Raw genomic sequence first — 25,029 nt, 5'->3', positions numbered from 1 at the left:
CACGGGGTTATCCCACGTTGTTAGGATTCCGCGCAGGTGGAGGCGCTGTCGTCAACCGGATCAGGTACTCCCCAGGCTCCGAGTAGCGGAGGTTCAGGCCTCCTGTGAGCCGCAGGTAACGCACCACATACACTGTAGCTATATCTCTCAGGGGATGAGGGAAAGTGCGTTACATATATAACAGCACAGTGCTTTTATTTTCTTCTAAAATCAGTGCTAAAAACTAGCGGATTAAATAAGGAATTTGTGTTATCTGAGACCATCCTCTGCGTATGGTATCTTTTGCGAACCTGATGCAATCTCTGTTTGGTCCGAACGACATGAAAGTACATTATTCAAACTTTGTCTTGGGGATTCAATAGAAAACAACAACATGATATATGCAATCTTTGTTACAGCTACAGTATTTTAACATGGGATCGGCATTAAGAACCTTACTTCTTGATGAAAATCATTATATGCAATCATTTAGTGCGTTCGTCAATCGCTCAACAGAGAACCAGTGCACACAACAATTTATTGAGACCAGGTTTCCAGAAATGATGTTAAGGTAAGGAAACTTTATAGTTACATAGTAGTTGACAGTGAAAAAAGACCTGTGTCCATCGAGTTCAACCTATGTTAAATTCAGACAGATACTCATCCTATATTTGTATTTACAGTATATTGATCCAGAGGTAGGTAAACAAAAACAAAACCTAGTATCTGGTTCTTTAAAGCATCACTGTGATAGAATTCTAAAACAAAATGGTCTGGGTTACCTACAGCACTTTCACATTTGAAAACTGTTGAAATTGAATTTTATGTAGAAATAAAAATACCACTTGAGAGCACATTCACATGTCTCAGACACTTCTGCAGCCCTGTATTTCTCCATTATCTCTTAGCATACACTACTTCCACTGTGGTCACATTTGCATGTCATTACCCAGAATCCCTGGCTGCAGTATTGTATGCTAAGAGATAATGGGGAAAGGCAGGGTTGCAGGCCTGTCTGAGACGTGTGGTATTTTAATTTACTGTTCACTGTGCGGTGGAAGGTTTTTGTCACTTTCGTATTCACAATAACTTATTTTCTAAATAATATTAGAAACACTTCACAAATATATGTGTGTATATCAGTATATATATATATATATATATATATATATATATATATATAAATATATATATTTATATACTGTATATATATATATATTTATATACTGTATATATATATATATATATATATATATATATATATATATATACAGTGTTCGACAATTGTATACATTTACTCGCCCGGGGCGGGTGGATTTAACCCCCGGGCGAGTAACTATTGGCCCAAGCAGCACACGTGTTTTTTTTTTTAAATTCCCCCGTTCGCGCTGAAATTTCCCTGCTCGCACTGAAAAAAAAACAAAAAAAAAAACTCCCCTACCTGACTCCTGATTGGCGCGCGCTCCAGGCTTTGTGGGCGCGCGGCCAGGCTCTATATGAGCCCGCCCCCAACGAGCGGCCATTCTGCCTGGAGCTCTGTTGGAGGGTAAGTACTCTCCATGCTGCGGCCCCTCTGCTCCTTCCCTGCGATCCCCCTGGTCCCCACATGGCTCCCTACTCCCCACCGCGGAAGCTCTCCTGTCCCCTGCTCCTGTCCCATTCCCCTCCTCCTGTCCCCTGCTCCTGTCCCCTCCTCCTGTCCCCTGCTCCTGTCCCCTGTCCCCTCCTCCTGCTCCCTTCCCCTCTTCCTGCTCCTGTAGCCTTCCCCTCCTCCTGTCCCCTTCCCCTCGATCCACCGATCGATGTCAGGGGCGGGAGGTCCCCGCTGCTGCAGCCCGGTTGGCTTGCGGGGGGGGGGCTCGGTCCTCACCACGTGCCTCCCATGCGTCCCCTACCTTCATGATGGCGCAGCCACCGCATGAGGTGGGGGGATGTCGGCCTGCCCCCCCCCCCCGCCACGAGCATCATGCCGCCGCGGGCTGGGGGGGAAGAAGCAGCCTGCAGCTTGGCCAGGCACTGTGACATGCCGGCGAGGGGAGCAGGGCAGTGGCGGCCACGGCGGGGCTGACTGTCACCTGGGGCGCCCAGTGGGGGATACCTCGCCACGTGCCTCCCACCCACCCTGCTGATTGGGGGGGGGGATGTCGGCCTGCCCCCCACACGAGCGGGAGATGGGCGCGGGTGGGTGGGGGATTTGCGTGGTGCTGGTCGCGGCCTTTCCTCCCCTGTGTGTGTGTGAGAATGTGTATGTGTGTGTGTGTGGGAGAATGTGTGTGTGTGTGTGAATGAATGTATGTGTGTATGGGAGTATGTGTATGTGTGTGACACCAGAGGTCCCCCCCAGTCAGTAACCCCCCCCCAGTCAGTAACCCCCCCAGTCAGTAACCCCCCCCCCAGTCAGTCACCCCCCCAGTCAGTAACCTTCCCCCCAGTCAGTCAGTCACCCCCCCCTGTCAGTCACCCCCCAGTCAGTGTCAGTCAACCCCCAACCCCAGTCAGTGTCAGTCACCCCCCACCCCCAGTCAGTGTCAGTCACCCCCCACCCCCAGTCAGTGTCAGTCACCCCCCACCCCCAGTCAGTGTCAGTCACCCCCCCACCCCCAGTCAGTGTCAGTCACCCCCCCACCCCCAGTCAGTGTCAGTCACCCCCCCACCCCCAGTCAGTGTCAGTCACCCCCCCCCCACCCCCAGTCAGTGTCAGTCACCCCCCCCACCCCCAGTCAGTGTCAGTCACCCCCCCAACCCCAGTCAGTGTCAGTCACCCCCCCCCCACCCCCAGTCAGTGTCAGTCACCCCCCCAACCCCAGTCAGTGTCAGTCACCCCCCCAACCCCAGTCAGTGTCAGTCACCCCCCCACCCCCAGTCAGTGTCAGTCACCCCCCCACCCCCAGTCAGTGTCAGTCACCCCCCCACCCCCAGTCAGTGTCAGTCACCCCCCCACCCCCAGTCAGTGTCAGTCACCCCCCCACCCCCAGTCAGTGTCAGTCACCCCCCCCACCCCCAGTCAGTGTCAGTCACCCCCCACCCCCAGTCAGTGTCAGTCACTCACCCACCCAGTCACCCCTGCCCCACCCAGCCACTCACCCAGCAAACCACTCAACCAGCCAGTCACTCACCCAGCCTCTCTCTCTGTGTATCACCCACCCTCTGTGTGTGTCACCCACCGTTTCTCTCCTCTGTCTCCCCCACACTCTCTCCCCCCCCCACACACTCTCTCTCCCCCCCACACTCTCTCTCTCCCCCCCACACTCTCTCTCTCCCCCCCACACTTTCTCTCCCCCACACTCTCTCTCTCCCCCCCACACGCTCTCTCTCCCCCCCACATTTTCTCTCTCCCCCCCACACTCTCTCTCTCCCACACACTCTCTCTCTCTCTCTCCCCCACACTCTCTCTCTCTCTCTCTCTCCCCCTCTCTCTCTCTCTCTCTCTCTCTCTCTCCCCCCCACACTCTCTCTTTCCCCAACACTCTCTCTCCCTCTCTCCCCCACACTCTCTCTCCCTCTCTCCCCCACATTCTCTCTCCCTCTCTCCCCCACACTCTCTCTCCCCCACACTCTCTCTCCCTCTCTCCCCAACACTCTCTCTCCCTCTCCCCAACACTCTCTCTCCCTCTCCCCAACACTCTCTCTCCCTCTCCCCCACACGCTCTCTCCCTCTTCCCCACACTCTCTCTCTCTCTCTCTCCCCCCCACACTCTCTCTCCCCCCCCCCACACTCTCTCTCTCTCCCCCACACTCTCTCTCCCTCTCTCCCCCACACTCTCTCTCTCTCCCCCACACTCTCTCTCCCCCACACTCTCTCTCCCCCACACTCTCTCTCCCCCACACTCTCTCTCCCCCACACTCTCTCTCCCCCACACTCTCTCTCCCTCTCTCCCCCACACTCTCTCTCCCTCTCTCCCCCACACTCTCTCTCCCTCTCTCCCCCACACTCTCTCTCCCTCTCTCCCCCACACTCTCTCCCCCACACTCTCTCTCCCCCACACTCTCTCTCCCTCTCCCCCACACTCTCTCTCTCCCCCCCACTCTCTCTCCCCCCCCACTCTCTCTCTCCCCCACACTCTCTCTCCCCCACACTCTCTCTCTCTCCCCCACACTCTCTCCCTCTCTCCCCCACACTCTCTCTCCCTCTCTCCCCCACACTCTCTCTCCCTCTCTCCCCCACACTCTCTCTCCCCCACACTCTCTCTCTCCCTCTCTCCCCAACACTCTCTCTCCCTCTCCCCAACACTCTCTCTCCCTCTCCCCAACACTCTCTCTCCCTCTCCCCCACACGCTCTCTCCCTCTTCCCCACACTCTCTCTCTCTCTCTCTCCCCCACACTCTCTCTCTCTGTCACTCCCACACTCTCTCTCTCTGTCACTCACACTCTGGATCTCTTATTTACCCTATATATCTTAACTGCCCTATACTACACCGAAATCTTAACTACCCTATACTGCTTTCTTCCAGATCTGGCTCAAGCTTCACACGGAAGACATCGGAACCCCCCCCTAACCCAGAAGACAGGTAATGAACACCTCCCCAATGTATAACATTGCGGGAATGAGCGTACCTGGACATTGAGGGACTGCGGATCAGGTAAGATCCCAGGTGGGATTGCTGCTTTAGATATTGTGAAGCGGGGACATCCAGACATTGGTTAAGGGGTTCAGGAAACTAGTCATTCACACCTGGCTTTTATTTCTAGATCCGACATTTACACACACACATGTAACAAGGACTAATTGTAGTATAATGTAATACAATAAATACATTTATGTCAAAAACGAATGTTGTTCTGACTAGGAATTTATTAAATGTATTTTATTTGTATATTTTATTTTAAAGCGGGGTTGGGGGCGGGACTAGGGGCGGGGTTGGGGGCGGGACTAGGTGGCGAGTAGATTTTTGGGTTGGGCGAGTAGATTTTTGGGTGATTTGTCGAACACTGTATATATATATATATATATATATATATATATATATATATATATATATATATATATATATTTTTTTTTTTTTTTCTGGCAGGATGGTCGTGGTAAGTGAGGAGACAACACGACTTTTCTGGTGAAATAGTGCTGGTGGATTTATATGTCCAAAAAGGGTAACTAAAACAATGGGTACACTGTCCCTTTAAATTGAAGCGTAAACAAAAGCCTAACCCCGGTCGGGTCACTGACTAAACAAAAGTACAGGCTAACTACCTGGCTGGCTAGCTAACCTAGTCCAGCCCAACAAGGTTCAGCAATAGCAGTTGGCTCTTTACCTGGGAGCTTTATTCTTCCCCCTTGGGACAGGATCAATCTGAGCAGCTTGTGTCTGTCTGTCAACACTCCTCTGTCTTCTCTCTGCACCTCAGAGAGAGAGAGTGCCACCCCAGAGGCATTTCCTCTTCCTGTTTTAAAGCAGGTGAACTAGCTTAATTTGAATCACCTGTGGACTGCTTAACAAGCTGGGTTAACCCCTCGTCTACTGGAAAGCATGCATACTGCCATCTCCTACTAACATATACTGAGTCAATGACCCTGTCACAATATATATATATGTATGTATATGTATATATATATATATATATATATATATATATACACATATACATATACATATACATACACAAGAAAAAAGAGAAAGTGCACGGTCTCACGCGTAAAAACATCTCACATTTAATCTGGAAAGGGGAAGGGAAGGAATAAGCTCAGTCACAAAGGAAGCATAAAATCAAGCAGATTGCAATAATGTCACCGCCAGCTGGGTAGATCCACCAATAAGCCTCCACAGGAAGTATCCTTGATGATCTTGTACAGCACTGAAACGGACTCAGCTGCCCCTCAGTATTGATATCCGTGCAGTAGATGGCAAGCGGTGAGTTTTGGGTCTTTGGTAATCAAGTCCCAATCCACAGACTAACTGCAATAAGCAACTAGTACTGTTAGCCTCATGCAGAGGGGACACGATCCGCCACGATCCGCCAGTCCTACAATGATGACGTGCAATGATGCTACTGACGTCACTAGCGTCATTACGTCATCATCGTGAAACTGTCGGATACACTGATCTCTTCTTCGGCGGATGCTACAATGGATAAAGCAAGACCATTTTTTATTTAAAATCAGAGAAAGAACATGAAACACAGACAGAGCTCAGTGCACATCCAGTGAAAAACCTATACACGGTACAGTGCCTAAATATACATGTATAGATATCTATTAAATAAAATGGTCTTTTAGTTTAACATTTTGGCCAAAGTGTTAAACTAAAAGACCATTTTATTTAAAAGATATCTATACATATATATTTAGGCACTGTACCGTGTATAGGTTTTTCACTGGATGTGCACTGAGCTCTGTCTGTGTTTCATGTTCTGTCTCTGGTTTTAAATATATATCGCCATGCTCAGTAGCACTCCTCTGTGACATCTATATGCTTATATATATGTTGTGGTTATTTTGAAGGTTCAATATGAGCTTGCAGGTGTCCTGTATGTTTTACAAGACCATTTTTTACTTTCAAACAGGGCAGCCTGTAATGTTAAAAATAATACAATTCTGTATATTTCAATTAGAGTGTGTAGACTCACTTCTTTTTCTGAGACATATTAGTCATTTACATCCATGATATAAACTCACGATACAGTACATATTTTCAGGAAAACAGTGTAGCAATAAGGGCAAAAGCTGACATTATAGGAATGGAAACAACAATACAAACCAGCGCCTTCGAGTCCCATATAGGAACGAATAGAGAGTCCAAAAATGACGACAATGTCCAATTGTGGAGAGTCCAATCTCTTGGACTCTCCACAATTGGACATTGTCGTCATATTTGGACTCTCTATTCGTTCCTATATGGGACTCTAAGGCGCCAGTTTGTATTGTTGTTTTTGTTCTTGCACTAACTGTGTTTTGGGTTAGTTTAATTTGGCAGCCTTGCCCTATAGCTAATAGGTGTAGGGTGTATTATCACACATCTGTATTACTGTATATTTGTTGCATTGTCTTTTTTATTTATTTTTTCTTAGTCTTTTAGCGCTATTCACACCACCCTTTTTTTTGTACATTATAGGAATGGACTACTCCTGGAGTGGCCAACACCAGTCCTCAAGGGCCACCAACAGGTCAGTTTTTTAAGGATATCCCTGCTTCAGCACAGTTGTCTCACTCAATGACTGTGTCACTGATTGAGCCTCCTGTGCTGAAGCAGGGATATCCTGAAAACCTGGCCTTGAGGACTGTAGTTGCCCACCCCTGGATTACTTTCTCTGACATAGAAAATAATGACTTTATTTTTGCAGTTTAGGGAATGGGAAGTCTCCTATCAATGTCCTAAGTGTAGGAAGTGGATCAGGTAGGTACCGTCCCTTTACTTTCTACATGGTATATGATCCCTACACTTCTAGGATGAGTGACAAACACCAGACATTAATGCTCATTTTTTTGTACTGTAGATTAACTGAACCGAACATTAACATTTTAAGACCCACTCACTTCTTAGCAACTTAACAACATTTAGTAAATCTAGCCCTAATCATTTTTTTTCTCTCATATCCTCCTCCCTGACGTGGAAATGTAACTGAGATATTTCTGTATTTAGACTTAAGGCATAAAAGATTCCAAACTCAGGCACTTTTTTGTACGAGTTCATTCTTCATTCACACTATTATAAAGTCAATAGATTGACAAGTACTGTATAGTTTATTCTAAAAATGGTGCAGTATTTGCATTGTAATATTGGGTACGTTATTGACCTCAAGAAATGTGGGAATCAGCCGGTGCAAACCTGTTCCTAGGATTTCTGAAGTTCGCCTAACCGGTGCTTAACAGGAGGCAGAAGATGGTATGCGGCGGCGGGCTTAAAGTATTAGGCCGTGATTACACCACAAGTCGCCGGAGACACCGCATGGCTGGAAAACAAACTGCTGAAATCCGCTGATGCTTTACATACCAGCGCGCCACATGGAGCTGCAGGGCGGCAGTCTCTTGAAGAGATTTGCAAAATTGTTTTCTTGACACGACGGCCGTGTTACATGAGCGGTTCAGCCAATGAGGGCGTACAGCTCACGGCCACGCCTCCAAGCCTCCTCTGCTCTCCCTCCCCAGTATAATCAAAGTGCCGCTCGGCAGAATAGCACAGCCGCCCTGCAGCACTTGTTTTAACTAAGATGTAAGATGTGAAGGGGTCTGGGAGAGATGTCAGGGGAGCTGGGAGAGATGTGAGGGGCAGGGAGAGATGTGAGATGTGAAGGGGTCTGGGAGAGATGTGAGGGGGCTGGGAGAGATGTGAGGGATCTGGGGGAGATGTGAGGGGTCTGGGGGAGATTTGAGGGTGTCTGGGAGAGATGTGGGATATGAGGGAGGCTGGGAGAGATGTTAGGGGGCAGGGAGAGATTTGAGATTGAGGGGGGCTGGGAGAGATGTGAGATATGAGGGAGGCAGGGAGAGATGTGAGATATGAGGGAGGCTGGGAGAGATGTTAGGGGGCATGGAGAGAGGTGAGATTGAGGGGGGGCTGGGAGAGATGTGAGATATGAGGGAGGCTGGGAGAGATGTTAGGGGGCATGGAGAGAGGTGAGATTGAGGGGGGGCTGGGAGAGATGTGAGATATGAGGGAGGCTGTGAGTGATGCGAAGGGGTCAGGGAGAGATGTGAGATTGAGGGGGGCTGGTAGAGATGTGGAATATGAGGGGGCTGTGAGAGATATGAGGATGGCTGGGGGAGATGTGGTGATGATGACGATGATGAGGAGGGGGACTTGGGGAGATGTGATGATGATGATGATGAGGGGGACTGAGGGAGATGTGGTAATGATGATGGGGAGGACTGGGGGAGATATGGTGATGATGATGAGGGAGACTGAGGGAGATCTGATGATGATGAGGGGAGAAGCTGATGATGAGGGGGAAAGCTGATGTTGATGATTTTCCACTATGAAATGGCAGTAAGGTGAGAGAGAACCTGTTGCTAAAATTTATGAATCCCAGTACTGATTATGCCTACAGCTAACACCGTACTGTGTACATCCGGCTCTGCTGTTGGTTCAATAGTGCAAACAGTATATGATGAGGTCTTGTATTTAAAGTAAGCTTTTGTCCCAAGGATACATAGATAATAAATATTACTGTATTCCTTTTGAAGGCATTCAGTTACACAAGAGATAGAAAGATGTATCACATTATCTTAGTCTTTGGAGTCATTTGAGTGTTTGCTTCAATAGCATTTCATGTATGAATCCATACTTTCAGTCCTAAAAAAAATCCTACAGGGGTTTTAAGACAAAATAACAAATTACAGTACACATTCAAAACTGTCATACTAATACCATTACGTCTTCGTCTTTGACTGAGCCACTGATTGAGCCACCTGTGTGGAAGCAAGGATATCCTGAAAACCTGACCTGTTAGTGGTCCTTGAGGACTGGAATTGGCCACCCCTGGTGTAGATCGAACATGGTTTCCATGGCAAAGATGTATGCTGGGGCGTAAGCGTCCAATTTACAGTATTAGATAGAAATCAGAATATATTGTAGTAGGTAAGTCAATCTGTTGAAATGTGCTAATAACTCAGTTTTCATTAAACCTGCAGTGTTGATTTTAAACAGGAAGAAATTAGAGACAACGTTGTTTTTTTTTTATTAAAGGTGCTGATCCCATTAAAATCAATAGGATTTTTCATGCAGTAGTGCACGATTTGCACTATCTCACTTTAATGTATAACCCCCAAATGGGCTGCATTTAATATGCCGTGAAGCTGTCTGCCCCATCGTTCTGGAGAAGAGTTTATTACCGTTCAAATTACTGCAAACTAACATTTTCACTAAAATGGGCAAAGATTTCTTCCCAACATATTGAATACCCTTTCCACTGACGGAAAAAACCCCACCAGAAGTGTGAAGACAACTCTGCTTGAATGTCCTCTGTCACCCTTTGTTTTATATTTATTGTATTGTATTGTATGTCTTTATTTATATAGCGCCATACAGTAAATGTACATAGCGCTTCACAGTAGTAATACACGTGGTAATCAAATAAATAACAGATAATATAAATAACAGATCATGGGAATAAGTGCTTTAGACATAAAAGTAACATTAAGGAAGAGGAGTCCCTGCCCCGAGGAGCTTACAGTCTAATTCTATTTATGGTTTCTTTCTTATAATGTTTCTTGCAGGTGAACTCGACTTACACATCATTTCAAAGATCCAGTCTGTACGCAGAGGACGTCCGATCACTAATAATGTTGTCGAACCAAATGTCCACCAAATCCTTAAATACAAAGGTAATTTGACTAAACCGAAAAATGCTGCCGATTTCTATTGCTCCTCATATTTGTTGAAGACTGTACATATTACTGCACTGCTCCCTGTAGAAGTTTGCTGTTGGTAAAAAGATCGGCCTTACATATAGAAAACAAAAAGAACGATTCCTGCACTCCTACCATTTAGGCTAAAGATTTTAATGGGTTATTTTAAGTAATTTTCGTAATTTTAAGTAATTTTCGTCGTCATGCTAATTTAAATTAAAATAAAACGTTATTATTTTTGGCCATCTGGCTTTTATTAGTATACTATCATTCCACTGAGTGGGGATTTTGTACTACTGGTCACCTATACCCTCTACAATATGTATATTTAGGTACGACTATTAAGTCATATGGTTATCCTTAGAATTGACAGAGTGCAACTAACAGGGACCTTGGGGTGATTTCTTTACAATCACTCTTGTGCCCTTTGTTGTAATGTAGTATGCTGGTATAGTAAAACATATAGGGGCCTATGCAGAGAGCAGCGCTATTTCGAAATTCGCCATTTTTTGGAGAAAATCGCGCAGAAAACAGCAGAAAATGGAGATTTCCGAAAAACGCGCCAATTTTTCTTTTCTATTTGTAAAATTCGCCTCGCGGCTGGCGAGAACCTCAATCTCGCCAGTTTTAAAAATATCCTAATGCAGAGAGCCGCGAACGGCATCTAGCGGCTGTTCGCGCCAATAAAATGGCGCGATTGTCTCCTTTTTGCCTCGCCAGAAAAAATTGGCAAGAAGCGGCCGCTCGCGGCCATTGCAAAGGGAAAAAAAAAGGCGCAAATTTGTTTTTACACGTTTCTGAAGCGCGCATCTCGCCAATTTAAACTCGCCACACGCATCCATGTTAAACATAGCAGAATTCGCACTTTTCTGCATATGGAGAATAAAACTCTCCAAAAAAGCTACTTTTTAATAAATTCGCCATTTTTCAAATTCGCTGCTCTCTGCATAGGCCCCATACTGTATATAATATTCAGCAATCTGTACCATATGTAAGAAACATAGGGATGCACATATTGAGGCTATCGTGGTGCTACAGTATTCTGGTGCAAAATATTTGCATGACCTATCAAAGTAAAATATCCTTGAGGACTGGAGTTGAGAGCCCGTCTTAATGCAACTCCGCTCCGAAAAATGGAGAAGTGCGTCCAAACACACATTTCTCTGCGTTGATGCGTAGACCCACTATTTGTTGAATGTTAGTGGGCTATGGACTAAGCAGTGATAACTGCTTTTAAGTGAGATAAATGGCTATTAAGACCGATACTGCCTTCTGCGCGATTCACTAAGCAGTGATAACAGTGCTTTATCGGCCTTAAAATGCATTTTTTTCACCAAAAGGTCCCCCGCCAGCCTACAGTAACCTTTCTATGCTTAAAAACAAACTTTTTATGTATGTTAGGGGGCATAGGGGTTGTTGGGGGCACAGGTTTGCACATATTGCAACGTTTATTGGGGGAAATTGACCCCAATAAAGCTGCTATTGGGCCTTTACTCCTTCATTGCCTTAGCGGCTAGCCGCTAAAGTAATGAAGCTGCTTTTATGTATTTTTTTTTTAATAGTGTGCGGGATCAGGGGGTCTCCTAAGCTGAACCGCTTGGATTTCTGGCTCAGGGACCCCCTGAGTCCCGATTTGCAGGTCCCGGTATGGGGCATCGGATGCCAGTGTCGTCGCCATTTTTAAAGCGTCCACGTCACATGATGTGCGACATTTAAATAATGAAGGAGATACCGGAATCCCATATCTGGGCCTGTAACTCGGGAAGCAGGGGGTCCCCGAGGCTGAAATCAATGCGTTTCATCTCAGGAGACCCCCTGCTCCAGTACACTATTAATAAAAATTACATTAATGCAGCTTCATTACCATAGCGGATAGCTGCTACGGTAATGAATTATTTTTTATTGTTATGTGTGTTTTGATACTAGTGTACAAGAACAGGGGGTCTCTTGAGCTGAAACGCATTGGTTTCAACCTCGGAGACACCCTACTTCATGAGATACAGGCCCCGTTATGGGGTGCCGGTATCCCCCTGCATGATTTAAATCCCCTGGTCACGTGACGCGGGAGATTGCAAAGCACAGGGGATACTGGCACCCCATAACGGTGCCTGTATCTCATGAAGTAGGGGATCCCCAAAGGCTGAAACCAATGCGGTTCAGCTAAGGAGACCCCCTGCATATGTACACTAGTATTAAAATGTATATTTATACAGTACGATCGCCTGTAAGAGCCGTGCATGGAGACGCAGCATTTCCATGCAGCTCTTACAGGCTGCTTTTTTTTTCTCTATTAGCTATCGTGCGTGATAGTGATCGGACTTAACAATATGCCTTTCACTTGTTAGTGAATCCCGCGTTTGGCTTCATTTTTTTAAGTACGATGATAAAATGCATGCTTGCGCGCAAAAGCTCACAGCTTAGTGCATAGCCCCCTTAGTCTTTACTGAGTTAACTGGTGCAATTTGTTGCTCATTCTATACAATGCTGTGCACAATACACACACACACACATTTTTTAAATACTATAGTAAAAGTATAACAAATCATATGTTTCAGAGTGTATCGCGAATACGCCAGGCCTGGATAACGTCAGCTTTATCTGGCATGAGAAGACAGCGGATGAATATCAATGTGAAGCAAATGAGAAGGACGCAAAGTTTGACTTTATTCACATGATACAGGTACATTGAGGTTCTTTGTTAGTTAGAAGAGCACAGAGATGGTTTTTTTTGTAGGCAATGCAGTCTCAGATCTAAGCAACTCCAGGATGCAAATCATACTGGCAATTGCTGTTTTTAATGCCAATGTACCTGTATGTTGGCGTCAGTTAGCAGCAGAGAACAGCTCTGCAATCTTCCAGTAGCAACTCCCCCACAATTGAGGGGTCCCCTGAGAGCTAAGCCTCTTTATATTCAGATATTAACAGGATGGCCTCAGTTTTGTGTCCCAGTGACATCCTGACTTTCTTGTCTGTGAGATTTAAGACTTCATTTCTTGTTAATTGGGGCGGGGGGTAATTTGAACCCTTTAGCTGTTTTGCAATGCATTGTAAGCACCTCTGGCAGTAGCGGGGTTAAAATCTGCTTTTTGAAGATAATTTCCCCCCATCAGCTTGCAGCCTGGAGAGTCAATAGAATGAGTTAAGTAATGCACGTGTGGTAATGGGATGTGTCAAATCCGGCATCTTCGTATATGTTATTTTATTTGATCAGTTTTCCTCGTGTGAAACAGAGCAGATTTTCTCTGTGCACATTTATCTTTATACCTATGCATTTATATGTACATATGCGTAACACCCCCTTGCCTTGGGTACATTTGATTGTAGTCAGACTGTCCTAGGGTTTTCTAGGTGGCAGCTCTAGCAGTGTGAGCTTAACCAGCTGATGGCTGAGGGCACCACTGAAACTGTCAAATAGCATACCTGCAAGGGATATCTATTTTGTTGATTGTAACCTTGAAATGTCTTCAAGCACAAAGTTATATGTACTGAGGGCTAGGAATTGCCGAGGCCAGGTGATATTAAATAAAACACAGGTTTAATGACTCATACAAGTAAAAACAAGGTGAAGCACAGCAAATAAAACAGATGCAGAGAGAAAGTACTATAATAAAGTGATCTGGTGACTTGAGTTAGTACTTCTAATCTTATAAAGGATAAAGAGAGTGGGCCATATTTACTAAGCAGTGTTTTGCCATAAGGCACCTTTGGTGCTGGAATACATTACAGCCTATTCAAATTAATGGACTGTAAGGTGTCTGTCTTCCTTTGCCAGAAGGTGTCTCATGGCAGAAGACTGCTTATTAGATATGCTTCTCTTTCTCAGAAGAGAGTACAGGTATGAGCACTCAATGAGAAGTAGAGGTCAAAACTAAGTATGCTGTGACAGTAATGCTAGCCATCAGATGGTTTAGCTCACACTGCTAGAGCTGTTGTCCTGAATAACAGAGATTGTGTGAGTTCTGCTTCTGATCCTGTTGGGTCTGACACCCCCATTCTTTATAAGGTGCCTTAGACTTGTCAACCCAATAACACTTTGTGCGCTGTGGGATGCCAATAGAAAGTATTTCATCTCAATATGTCTGGCACTCTGGCAGAGCACACAGTGAATGTTTGTCCCTGTTTTTGGGGTGTTATTTTTGTGCATATCTATCATGTAGCACCAAATGAGATCTTAAGGGAGAGAGAGAGAGAGAGAGAGAGAGAGAGAGAGAGAGAGAGAGAGAGAGAGAGAGAGAGAGAGAGAGAGAGATCAAAGAGAGAGAGAGCAAAGAGAGAGAGGGAGCAAAGAGAGAGAGAGAGAGAGAGAGAGAGAGAGAGAAAAGAGACAGCAAAGAGAGAGAGAGCAAAGAAAGAGAGAGAGAGCGAGTGCAAAGAGAAAGTGAGAGCAAAGAGAGAGCAAGAGCAAAGACAGAGCGAGAGCAAAGAGAGAGAGAGAGAGAGACATGAGGGGGCCCTGAATTTTTATGGCCCGGGTGTCCGCACATGTTTGGCTGCGCCACTGTAACACTTCGCATATTCTGCAAACCTGTCGATGGGTTGTATCCAATAGCGGATTTTGATGAATCCGTGCAGATTATAACCCACCAAATCGATCCACTTTCACCTTAGATTCCTATTGGGCAGTATCTTAATCTCTAAATGGGAAATAATTTAACCCCCAAGACGTAACCTGCCCGACACAAGTGCTGGCACTCTACGGGCTCAAGACTGGATAAGTCATGCTCCTTTTCTGGGTGAAGATCACTTTTACTGCTCCAATGGAGCGGTAAACATGAACGGAAGCGGAGTATTCTCCACTGTCTGTTCACATCCTGGGGGACCAGCCCACAGTCACGGGCGTGCCAGACTCCCCATCACTTAAAGGGTTCATGCAGAGGTTCTCAACTCCAGTCCTCAAGACCCCCAACAGATCAGGCTTTAAGGATATCCCAGCTTCAGCATAGGTGCTGAATCAGTGGCTTTGTCCCTGCAATCCATTATAGCACCACTAACATTTCTGTTCAGCCTGTTTTCTTTATATAGGTGAAAATAAAAAAATAACCCGGCACTAGTGAATAATGCATAAAGTATTAGGCTGCGTGCATAGAGTGGGGAGCCGTGCTCCTCCGTGCTGAAGCTGAGGCTCGTCTGCGCAATCAGGAGCGATTGCATGAACTAGCAGACAAGCCAGCGTGCGTGATCGGGAGGCGGGGGGAGGCGAGGCACTGACGTCACTGTGCCAATAGCCCACGAAGCGCCGACATCAACGTCACGGTGCCGACATCACGGTGCCGTGACATTGACGCTGCTTCGCTCTGATTGGAGGTTTTCAGCCGACAGCACGATCAGAAACAGGTTCTGCTGTCTGCTGAAAATCCCTGCGCCTCAGCACGCCTGCGGACGCTCGCGGGAGCCCCCTCTCAAGACATCCTCACTGAGGATGACGGGGCTCATCGCGGAGTGTCCGCACGGCTCAGCGCTGACTGTCCTTCTATGGACGCAGCCTTAGTGTTGCAGCTCAAAGCCCAAAAAAGCACTACCTCTACGTTCAAAGAATCAGCGAAATGTGAAAAAATGGGGAGTGCTATGAGAATATACATATGGGAACTATTAATAGTGAAATAATAGTGTAATAAGAGAAATAAATGTTCTTTTATATACATATATTTTCAGGTCATATATTATCTAGATGATCTTCCTGCTGCTTTAACATTTTTCAGACGATCCCTGGCCCCAAATGGCAAACTCCTTATCGTTCTTATTTCAGGTAAATAGATCAAACGTTGAAAATTATAACGGTAGAATATTACATGTCCTTAAATTCCTACTGAAAACACAAAGAACCTTCTTTACTAAGCTGTGTTAAACCATAAGGCGTTTTACATTTGAATAATCCAGAAGGTGTTTTACGGCTTAGCAGGGTTTGGTAAATATAGCCCTATGGCTTTTATTCCGTGTGCTGTGAAGTAATTTCCCTTCGCTGAAGAAGAATTTAGCCCCATGCATTTTAATGGAAATAATATCTTCTCCCAACACTAGAAAGAGACTTCACAATATATTGAATAGGGTTCTAGGAGATCCTTGTTTCCTATACAATATGCTGTGAAACCACTTCTCCCTGTCAGAGAAGCCGGGAAGCTCTACTGAAATAAGTGGAACTCAGAGCATCCTGTCATGGAGAGATCTCTTCATAGCCTATTGAGTAGTGGCCTATGTTTCAAGGCAAAAAAAAAAAATACGCCTTTAACCTTTTCAGTGTTGGGGGTCCATCGGCACGAGAGTTCCCTGGAACTTCCACATCATGTGACCCCCCAGCACTTCCACTTCATGGGATCGCTCCTGGATACAGGAAACGGAAGTGTAGGGTGCTCCATTGTAGGGGTCCGCCCCATCCCCCCAGAGAAAACAAGCAATCGTTCACGATGTACAAGGTACGTCAAAAGGGCACGGAAACAGTTCATTTAAATGGATTTTTCTTCAATGGGAACTTTTCCTTTCCCACGTCTTGTTTGGCCCCAGAGATGCACCTCCTTCGCCTTGATACATTTGGGTTTGTCACAAAAAGGTAAAACGATATTTGTGATCACAAATGAAAAATTGATGTCTTAATGTCTTTGAAATGTTTCATTTACAGATAGAGTAATTAGATCCGTGTACAGATGATATATTGTATCAAGTCATTGTATCAAGTCATACATGATTTATTTTTCTTAAATGAAAGGGCATGCAGCGTACGGCTTTATCTGCAGGCCTCTTCAGCTGTCGGAATTAACCCCTTCCAGGTGGTACTCAGGTTTTCTGTCATGTACGTTTTGAAAACCAGGTAAGAAAAATGAATCAGGGCACTTAGGATTTTTCAAAAAGATTTTGTGGGGGCCAACAGATAAATCAACGTTTCGACTGCTGTGGCAGTCTTTCTCAGGTGGCATAGGGCTGCTCCACTTCAGAAAGGCTGCCATAGCAGTCGAAAAGTTTATCTTTTGGCCCAATAAATTCCTTTAGAAACATCCAATGTGCCCCAATTAATTTTTCATACCTGGATCTACCCACCGGATTACGAACGTGTGTTCCCTGGTTTCAGGAGCACTGGCAAAAGTATCATATGTACCGCACCTGTTTTTTCTGCTGTGCCGCATGTTTTTCCAATTTTTTTTACTTTTGAAAACCAAACAGCATCTAACAAAACAATGCGAGAAATGTCACAATGGACCTGCCATTTTTACACAATTTATAATTATTCAAATCTATTTATAGAATCTATGTGAATAGTACTCGTTTGCACGTATTAATGTAACGCAGCAATGCAGGTATCATTGCTTGCTTCTTTTCTTATAGGTTTGAATCAGGGGGGGGTCTCCGGAGCTGAACCGCGTTAATTTCCACTCTGGGGACCCACTGCTTCCAGGGACCCACTGCTTCCAGAGACCCACTGCTTCCAGAGACCCACTGCTGCCAGAGACCCACTGCTGCCAGAGATACTTATCTCCGTAGGTGATGCCGGCATCTCTGTGAAGTTTAAATGTCCTAGTCACGCTGGCCAATAGGAAGGCACAAGGCATGACCCGAATGATGCAGGACATTTAAACACCAACATTTTGTTAGGCACACAAGTTCCCTGGCTGCAGAGATACCGGCACCCCCTACAGAGGTAAGTATTTCTGGAAGCAGGGGGTTCCCGGAGCTGAAATTAACGGGGTTCAGCTGCGGAGAGCCCCGGCTTCAATCCTATAACAACAACAAAACAATGCAACAAAGGGGTATATCTACACTACTGCAAAACCCTACAATGCAGTTAGAGGAGGGGTGAAGAGTGAGAGAGTCGGAGAGGAGGTGGAGAGAGAGTGACAGAGGGGGACTTTTAAACATTGTTTCAGGGGGGCCCAAAAGTTGTAGTTATGCCACTGAAGCAAAGGAACCTGGATTGCTGCTTTGATATGTGTTTGTGCAGAAACATGATTGTGTGAGTGTGATCCACAAGATAGAGGAAGCTGTGGTTCTGTCGATGTTTAACACTTTCACTGCCAGAGATGCATTGCTTTGCAGGCCCCTCTGGAAGTGAACATGGTAAGTGAACAGAGGAGGGATGCTTCGCACTAACTATGAATGTAGTGTCAAACGTTCTCGAATTGAACTGAGGTGCACCTGAGGATCAAAATGCAATTAACTAAGGGATAGGCAGAGAGAGAGCACAGGGATTCTCTTTGTTGGTGTACACTCTAAAAAGTAAGTATGGTGGCCATATACAGTAGGCCTCCAGCATCAAATTAGAAGAAAACCATATTGGGGGTCGATAGAGGCAGATAATAAGTATGTCTAGACTCTAGAGTTAAAGCCTAACCACTAGCAAAATGTGCTAATAAGGGCTACAATAGTAACAAATTGTGAGACCTGATAATGAAATGGTAGCAAGCACCTGGAATTATAAAGTGCTACTAATAACTAGCTAACTAGCAATTTTAATGACCAATAGGGTAAAACTATTAACATGAACAAAAGACTTAAAACAGCTGTAGTGAGCAGACGTGGGTAAAACAATGTGAGGGCTATGAGTGTTTAAACTGCCAATTCCTTGTACAGTTTGATGAGTCCCCCAGGGTTATTCAGTGCAGACGTCACTACTGATGGTCACATGTGTGAGAGGTCTAAGTGCACGAGATCTCGGGCAGATTTCTCTCTCTGAACTCCTGGTTAGGCTGTAACTCTAGACATACTTATTATCTGCCTCTAAAGACCACCAATATGTTTTTCTTCTAATTTGATGTTGTTGGCCTATATGGCCACCTTCCTCAAGCTGAGTCCCCGCTGGCGCCGGGTGTCCTGCATGTACGCGCGCGCGGGAGGGGTGCGGGGGGGGGGAGATTGCGGGTAGTTGAGCTCGCGGGAAAGTATAGGCTTTTTGTTTACTTAAGCGTCAAGCGTGGGTGAGCGTGTGTGCCCGCGCACGAGCACGCGCGCACAGCGTGAGCGGGGACTTACATATAGCTATATATGTAAGTAACCGCCGCTAGCGGGGACCCAGCCTTACTTTTTAGAGTGTGCGTCAATAAAGATGATTCCTGTTCTCTCTCTTTACCTATTCTCTAGCTAAGTGAACGTGGTAAAGAAGCGCAGTCAATCCTCCCCCCCACCCTGTTTTTTTTATATAGAAGGGAAATAGGCAGTGGTGTAATTCAGCCGGTTCAAGCGAAGCTGATCCTGGAATTTTTCAAGTTCGCACAACCAGAATCACGTTGCCGAGCAGAGCAGGACTGCAGGGGAGGTGCGCCATCTAGCGGCCTGATCCGGAACTTTCGGTGTCTGCAGCTAGAGCTCCTCACATCGTGCTCTGACTCAAGCGATTGTTCTGCCGCTGCATAACATCTCACCCTGCCCCCCCCCCCCGCCTGGGACCAGCCAGGGAGGCATGGAGGAGGGGAGGGAGAGATATGAGGGAGGTTTGAGAGGGGCTGGGGGAGACGTGAGAGGGGCTGGGGGAGACGTGAGAGGGGCTGGGGGAGACGTGAGAGGGGCTGGGGGAGACGTGAGAGGGGCTGGGGGAGACGTGAGAGGGGCTGGGGGAGGCGTGAGAGGGGCTGGGGGAGGCGTGAGAGGGGCTGGGGGAGGCGTGAGAGGGGCTGGGGGAGACGTGAGAGGGGCTGGGGGAGACGTGTGAGGGGCTGGGGGAGACGTGAGAGGGGCTGGGGGAGGTGTGAGAGGGGCTGGGGGAGATGTGAGAGGGACTCTCTGCCCACCCTGGTCTCTATCTGCCCCCCCACCCTGGACTCTCTCTGCCCCGGACAAAAGAAACAGTATAATGACAATCAAGTAGTCATATGGAAATATTTTAAGAAAGGCAAATAAATAATTTATTTTTTAAAGAAACAAAACAAAACAAAATGCCGAGATGAACTACAGGTGACTGATACAAAAATGACACATTTAATGAACAATACAGAGTATGGACATAAACATAAACATTATTTTAAAATAGGTATTGGTATAGAAAGGGTCCGCTGGTGAGTCTGCTGCTATAGCTAAAATGAACACTTACCGGACGTAAAGTGGTAATGCGCAGTGGATATTTAGAGAGTATCCCCTCTCATACAGGCTTATCGGCTCCTGGGGTCTCTCCCCTGCATCGGCGGTGCACTGCCCCTCAGCCGCTGCTTCCGGATGGAACTCCCTTCCAGATCTCGCAGGATCAGACCTCAGTGTGTGATCGGCTCGGGGATGCGAAACTGCAGTCGCAGATTCGGCTTGAGTCTGCCCAGCTGGGCGTGCAGTTGGTGCAGTTGGTGATGGCAGATTCGTCACGCTCTGATCCGCAGGTGGAATAGACAGTTTGGTGCCGTCATCGGCTGTAGTCAGCAATAGTAAGCAGCAGGGCCAGCAGAACCCACCCTACGCGTTTTGGAAGATACAACTTCCTTCCTCGGGTATAAAGTTAATGATCAGGTCCCTGTGAGTCCACTTATTTATAGTTCAAATTAAAAGGTACAGTACACCTGTTGGTACTCTCAGACATGCGCAGTGATGATATTCAAAAAACTGCTTGGTATCTCAGCAAAAACAAAAGACAAATAACATACAATTAAACACATGTAGCCATGTATAAAAATGGTATACAGTTCTTTCTCATGCTGGCAGTAAAACCTGGTAAGTGGGCAGGATTGCCAGCATCAATCATGGAGGTTTGCCCTCACACACTGGTGAGGTGTCATATGTACACAAGGGGAGTGGTAACATGCTCTGTGTCCACTATTAGTGACACAAAAGGTGTGGCTATTTCCTAAGGATATATAAGACACAGCACTGCCCAAAGTTAGGGTTGATCTGTATGGTTCAAGAGTTATGATTCAGTTCTGGAGGTCTGCAGCAAGCAAGGCTGTCAGACCTAGTCAATAGTGTCTGCACTTTGATCAGGGACCGGACACAGGTGGTGATCTCCCTGTGGGGAGAGGTGACCCAACACCATTGGGAGGGAAGAACTTTCTAAAGGGATGAACTGTACTACAATGAGCGGCTGAGTACACCCGCTGCGAGGGGCAGTCTGCTATGATGACAATAAAGATGCCCAAGTTCACCAAACCCTTGCTGTGTGGGAGTGAAGTTCTTGCACAGGAGGAGGCACCACAGAGGAGGTCCTCATCAGTTACATCTTCTTGCGGACGCAGAGATCCTGATGAGGTGGAGGCGCTGCAATGGATATAGGTAGGACTCTAAGCACACTACCTCAGATGCCTGTCTTGCTGATATCCCCTTACCAACCCAGGGGGAGACTCAGGAGTCCTGTAAGCCAGCAGGTGCACCACAACATACAGACATGTAATGGGGACCAGTTAGACCACAGGGGCCAATCTGAGATTGGGTGGGTCCAGAAAAACCGTTACATACATAAATGAACAAATATCAGTAAAATGAACTGTATATAGACACTAATTGACTATACGTCGAAGATATTGCATGTGCAAAGCGCCAGCGATAATAATCTAAATGCTATCTCGTAAATGTGTGTTTGTTTGAATATACCTGAATTATACAGGATATGCATATAGGCATATGGTATTTATAAACGTGATGAAAGTATAAAAAGTGAAAAGTGCTAGTAAATAAATATAATGGCAATTATGTTCGTTAAACATTCATTATTATTATGAAAAATAGAGTAAAAACTACAGGGAAGCAATAGGAGGTGATCCACTAACATCTGAAATTGGAATAGCCAGAATCCAGTCCAAAAATGTACAACATATAGGATGAATGGTCGATGTATAACTGAACCACTGGTAATTAGTATACACATATGTGTTCTTCAGGTATAATAGAAATACAGTGAGTGTAATGTGCAATCGGAGATCTTATAGATAGATATGGAGGAACAAAGTAGATATACCTCTACTTTTCTGCCAAAAAGGATTTGAGATCGAACTCAATATTGAGACCTCAGGGGGCCAATGTACGAAGCTCATAAATCCAAAAGGATTCTCGTCTCCCCAGGAGGCTTGTAATATTTCCTCCACGCCAATGAGGCGTGAGGGCTTCAATGGCCATACATTTAAGACCCATAGGGTTCCTTCCGTGCACCTGAAGAAAATGACTGGATACGCTGTGTGTGATCAAACCTTTTTTAATATTGTAAATGTGTTCATATAGTCGACGTTTGATAGACCTCGTGGTCATACCCACATACTGCAGACCACAAGGACATTCAAGGAGATGTATAACGTTAATACTATTGCAATTGATGTGTTGTTTAATATAATAAATTCTGGATGTGATTGTAGAAGAAAAATAAGTACTTTTTAGACTACATCTACAGGCTGTGCAGGTGTTACAAATGTGATATCCCTTACTGATAATGTTAGTACATATCAAAATATGTAAACAAAAAGAAAAACAAAAAGAATTGTAGGTAGAATTGCACTTTTAAAGACTAAAATAACCCAAATTAAATAATCGTATATAGTTAAATAGGTAGCTGGAAAGGTCATTTTAATGTTTAGTTTTAATAGTAGCATGCTACTATGACTTCTTTAAGTCATTAAAATGATCTTTTTTGCTACCTATTAAACTCTCTCTATTTTTGGTGTGCTTTATTCCATTATTTTATGGTGACCACATCTTGACCTGATTTTTTGTCTTCGCACCCACTCTTGTTATTTTTGTATTGCTTTAGACCACTGGCAGGGGCATCCCAAGTGACTGGACCTGATCCTCCATCTCTTATATGGTTAAAACAAGGTGTATAAGACCTTTGAATTAAATGAAAGTACATAAAGATAAGTCATTTAATGTGTTTGCCATTACAGGAGATGGCGGATGGGCCACTTTACGGAGGAAATGCGCTTCCTACTGGTCTTTGAAAGATATTTGCATGAATAAAACGTCTTGGGAGCTGACGTCGCTGCTCGACGCGATGGATGCTAAGTATGAGAAGCATGAGATTCCTGCGGAATTGGACATCACAGAATGTTTTATTGAAGGGAACAAAAATGGGGAGCTTTTACTAGACTTTATGACCGAGACGTGTGACTTTAGCAAAGTGGCGTCTCCCGATCTGAAAACTTTTATCATGGATAATCTCAAAGACCCTGAATGTAGCACTATAAAAAACGGGAAGGTTATTTTTAAAAACTATGTAAGTGCAATCATCATTGAGGCACAATAGCCACATCCCACTGTAATTCCCATTTTGAGATAGTAGTGGTGATTCTGTAATTGCGTATTGATTAGGTAACCTGTTTGATTGAACAAGTCAGACCTGCAGTAGTAAATCTTTGCACAGCATCTGTATAAATGAGTGCTGCAGAAGTTCATTAACATTGATTAAAACATTGAATTGTTTTCTGATTATTATTTTGTGTCGTGGTTATTTGTTAATCACTTGCAATCTGTTGATTTATCTGATTTATGGTATTAACATTTTCCAAGAAATATCTATTGTATTTGGCGAAACAAATATGTAGATATTGAGAGGCATCCTATTTAGAAGCGATCGATTTACTAACACACAAATAGTCACTAATATTACATGTGGAGAGATACATATTTTATATAGGCCATTAATATACATAGCACGTCACAGTAGTAATGCACGTGACAATCATATAAATAACAAATAATATAAATAACAGAACTTGGGAAGAAGTGCTTCAGACATAAAAATTTACATTTAGGAAGAGGAGTCCCTGCTCCGAAGAGCTTACATTCTACTTGGTAGGAAGAACGTACAGAGACAGTAGGAAGGCATTCTGGTCAGTGCGTCTGCAAGGGGCCAAGCTTTATGTATGAGGTCTATAGTATTAGCCATGGAGCTTCGTTAAGCAGCTATGTTTTAAGGTAGCTCTTAAAAGTGGATAGAGAGGGTGCTAGTCGGGTATTGAGGTGAAGGGCAATAACTTTATAAATCACTAGGTTATATCAACCAACAAAATAATCATAAAAAAACTTTTTTTTTGCTTGCATTTGGTCATATAGAAAAGGTAGTCACCTCACCTGTAAAAATTACTGGCACCCCATATCGGGTTCTCTATCTCAGGAAGCACGGGGTTCCCGGGGCTGAAATTAATGAGTTTCAACTCCAAAGAACCATTTAGAAGCAGGAGACCCCTTGCTTTATTACTATCTATACTACAATTCTAAGTTGGATTCCGTTTGTTTGTATGTCAGAAGCATCGAAATCTCAGAAACGGCACCACGTAGCACAACAAAACTTTCACTGGACATTCTGCGGATTTGTAGGTCAGCGTAACAATTTTGAGCTTCCAATGTCACTCACCTCCGAAATTATGGACATTCTAATTTCCAGCAAATCTCTTAGAGCAGGAGAGGGTGATGGCGGGAAAGGCGGCCTGTGATTGGTCTGCGCGAGTTGGCAGGTGAAGCTACGCCGGCTGTCACTGCCGGCCCCAGAGAGACACCTGGATCCCCCCCCCCCGCCCCAGAGAGACCCCCGGATGCCCCGCCCCAGAGAGACCCCCGGACACCCCCCGTCCCACAGACCCCTGGACACCCCGCCCTGCCCCAGAGACCCCCGGACACCCCCACCCATCCAAGAGGGACCCCGGACACCCCCCCCCGGACTGAGAGACTCCCGGACACCCCACCGCCCGCCCAAGAGATATACCCGGATACCACCCTCCCTGTCCCAGAGAGACCCCCGGATACCCTCCCACCCCAAAGAGACCCCCAGACACCCTCCCCCCAGAATACCCCAGGACACAAAGAGAGACCACCTGACACCTCCCTCCCACTCCAAAGAGACCCCCAGACACCCCCTCCCCCCAGAGAGACCACCGGACACCACCCTGCC

General features: G+C 45.6%; 1 protein-coding gene across 1 annotated transcript in view; it reads left to right on the top strand.

Moving 5' to 3' along the window:
• The window catches only part of LOC142498571 (histamine N-methyltransferase-like), a 31,789-nt gene extending 8,292 nt beyond the window's left edge, over positions 1-23,497 (top strand). The window contains exons 2-7 of the mRNA XM_075606791.1: positions 399-550; positions 7,256-7,308; positions 10,128-10,235; positions 12,815-12,939; positions 15,912-16,005; positions 23,027-23,497. Coding sequence (XP_075462906.1) covers positions 399-550; positions 7,256-7,308; positions 10,128-10,235; positions 12,815-12,939; positions 15,912-16,005; positions 23,027-23,385 — 891 coding nt within the window. The 3' untranslated portion in view covers positions 23,386-23,497. The remainder of the gene's footprint in view (positions 1-398; positions 551-7,255; positions 7,309-10,127; positions 10,236-12,814; positions 12,940-15,911; positions 16,006-23,026) is intronic.
• Positions 23,498-25,029: the final 1,532 nt, after the last annotated feature.

The sequence above is a fragment of the Ascaphus truei genome, chromosome 7 (genome assembly GCF_040206685.1).
Source record: "Ascaphus truei isolate aAscTru1 chromosome 7, aAscTru1.hap1, whole genome shotgun sequence".
NCBI classification, from domain to species: Eukaryota; Metazoa; Chordata; class Amphibia; order Anura; family Ascaphidae; genus Ascaphus; species Ascaphus truei.
This window is presented reverse-complemented; position numbering and strand designations above follow the sequence as displayed.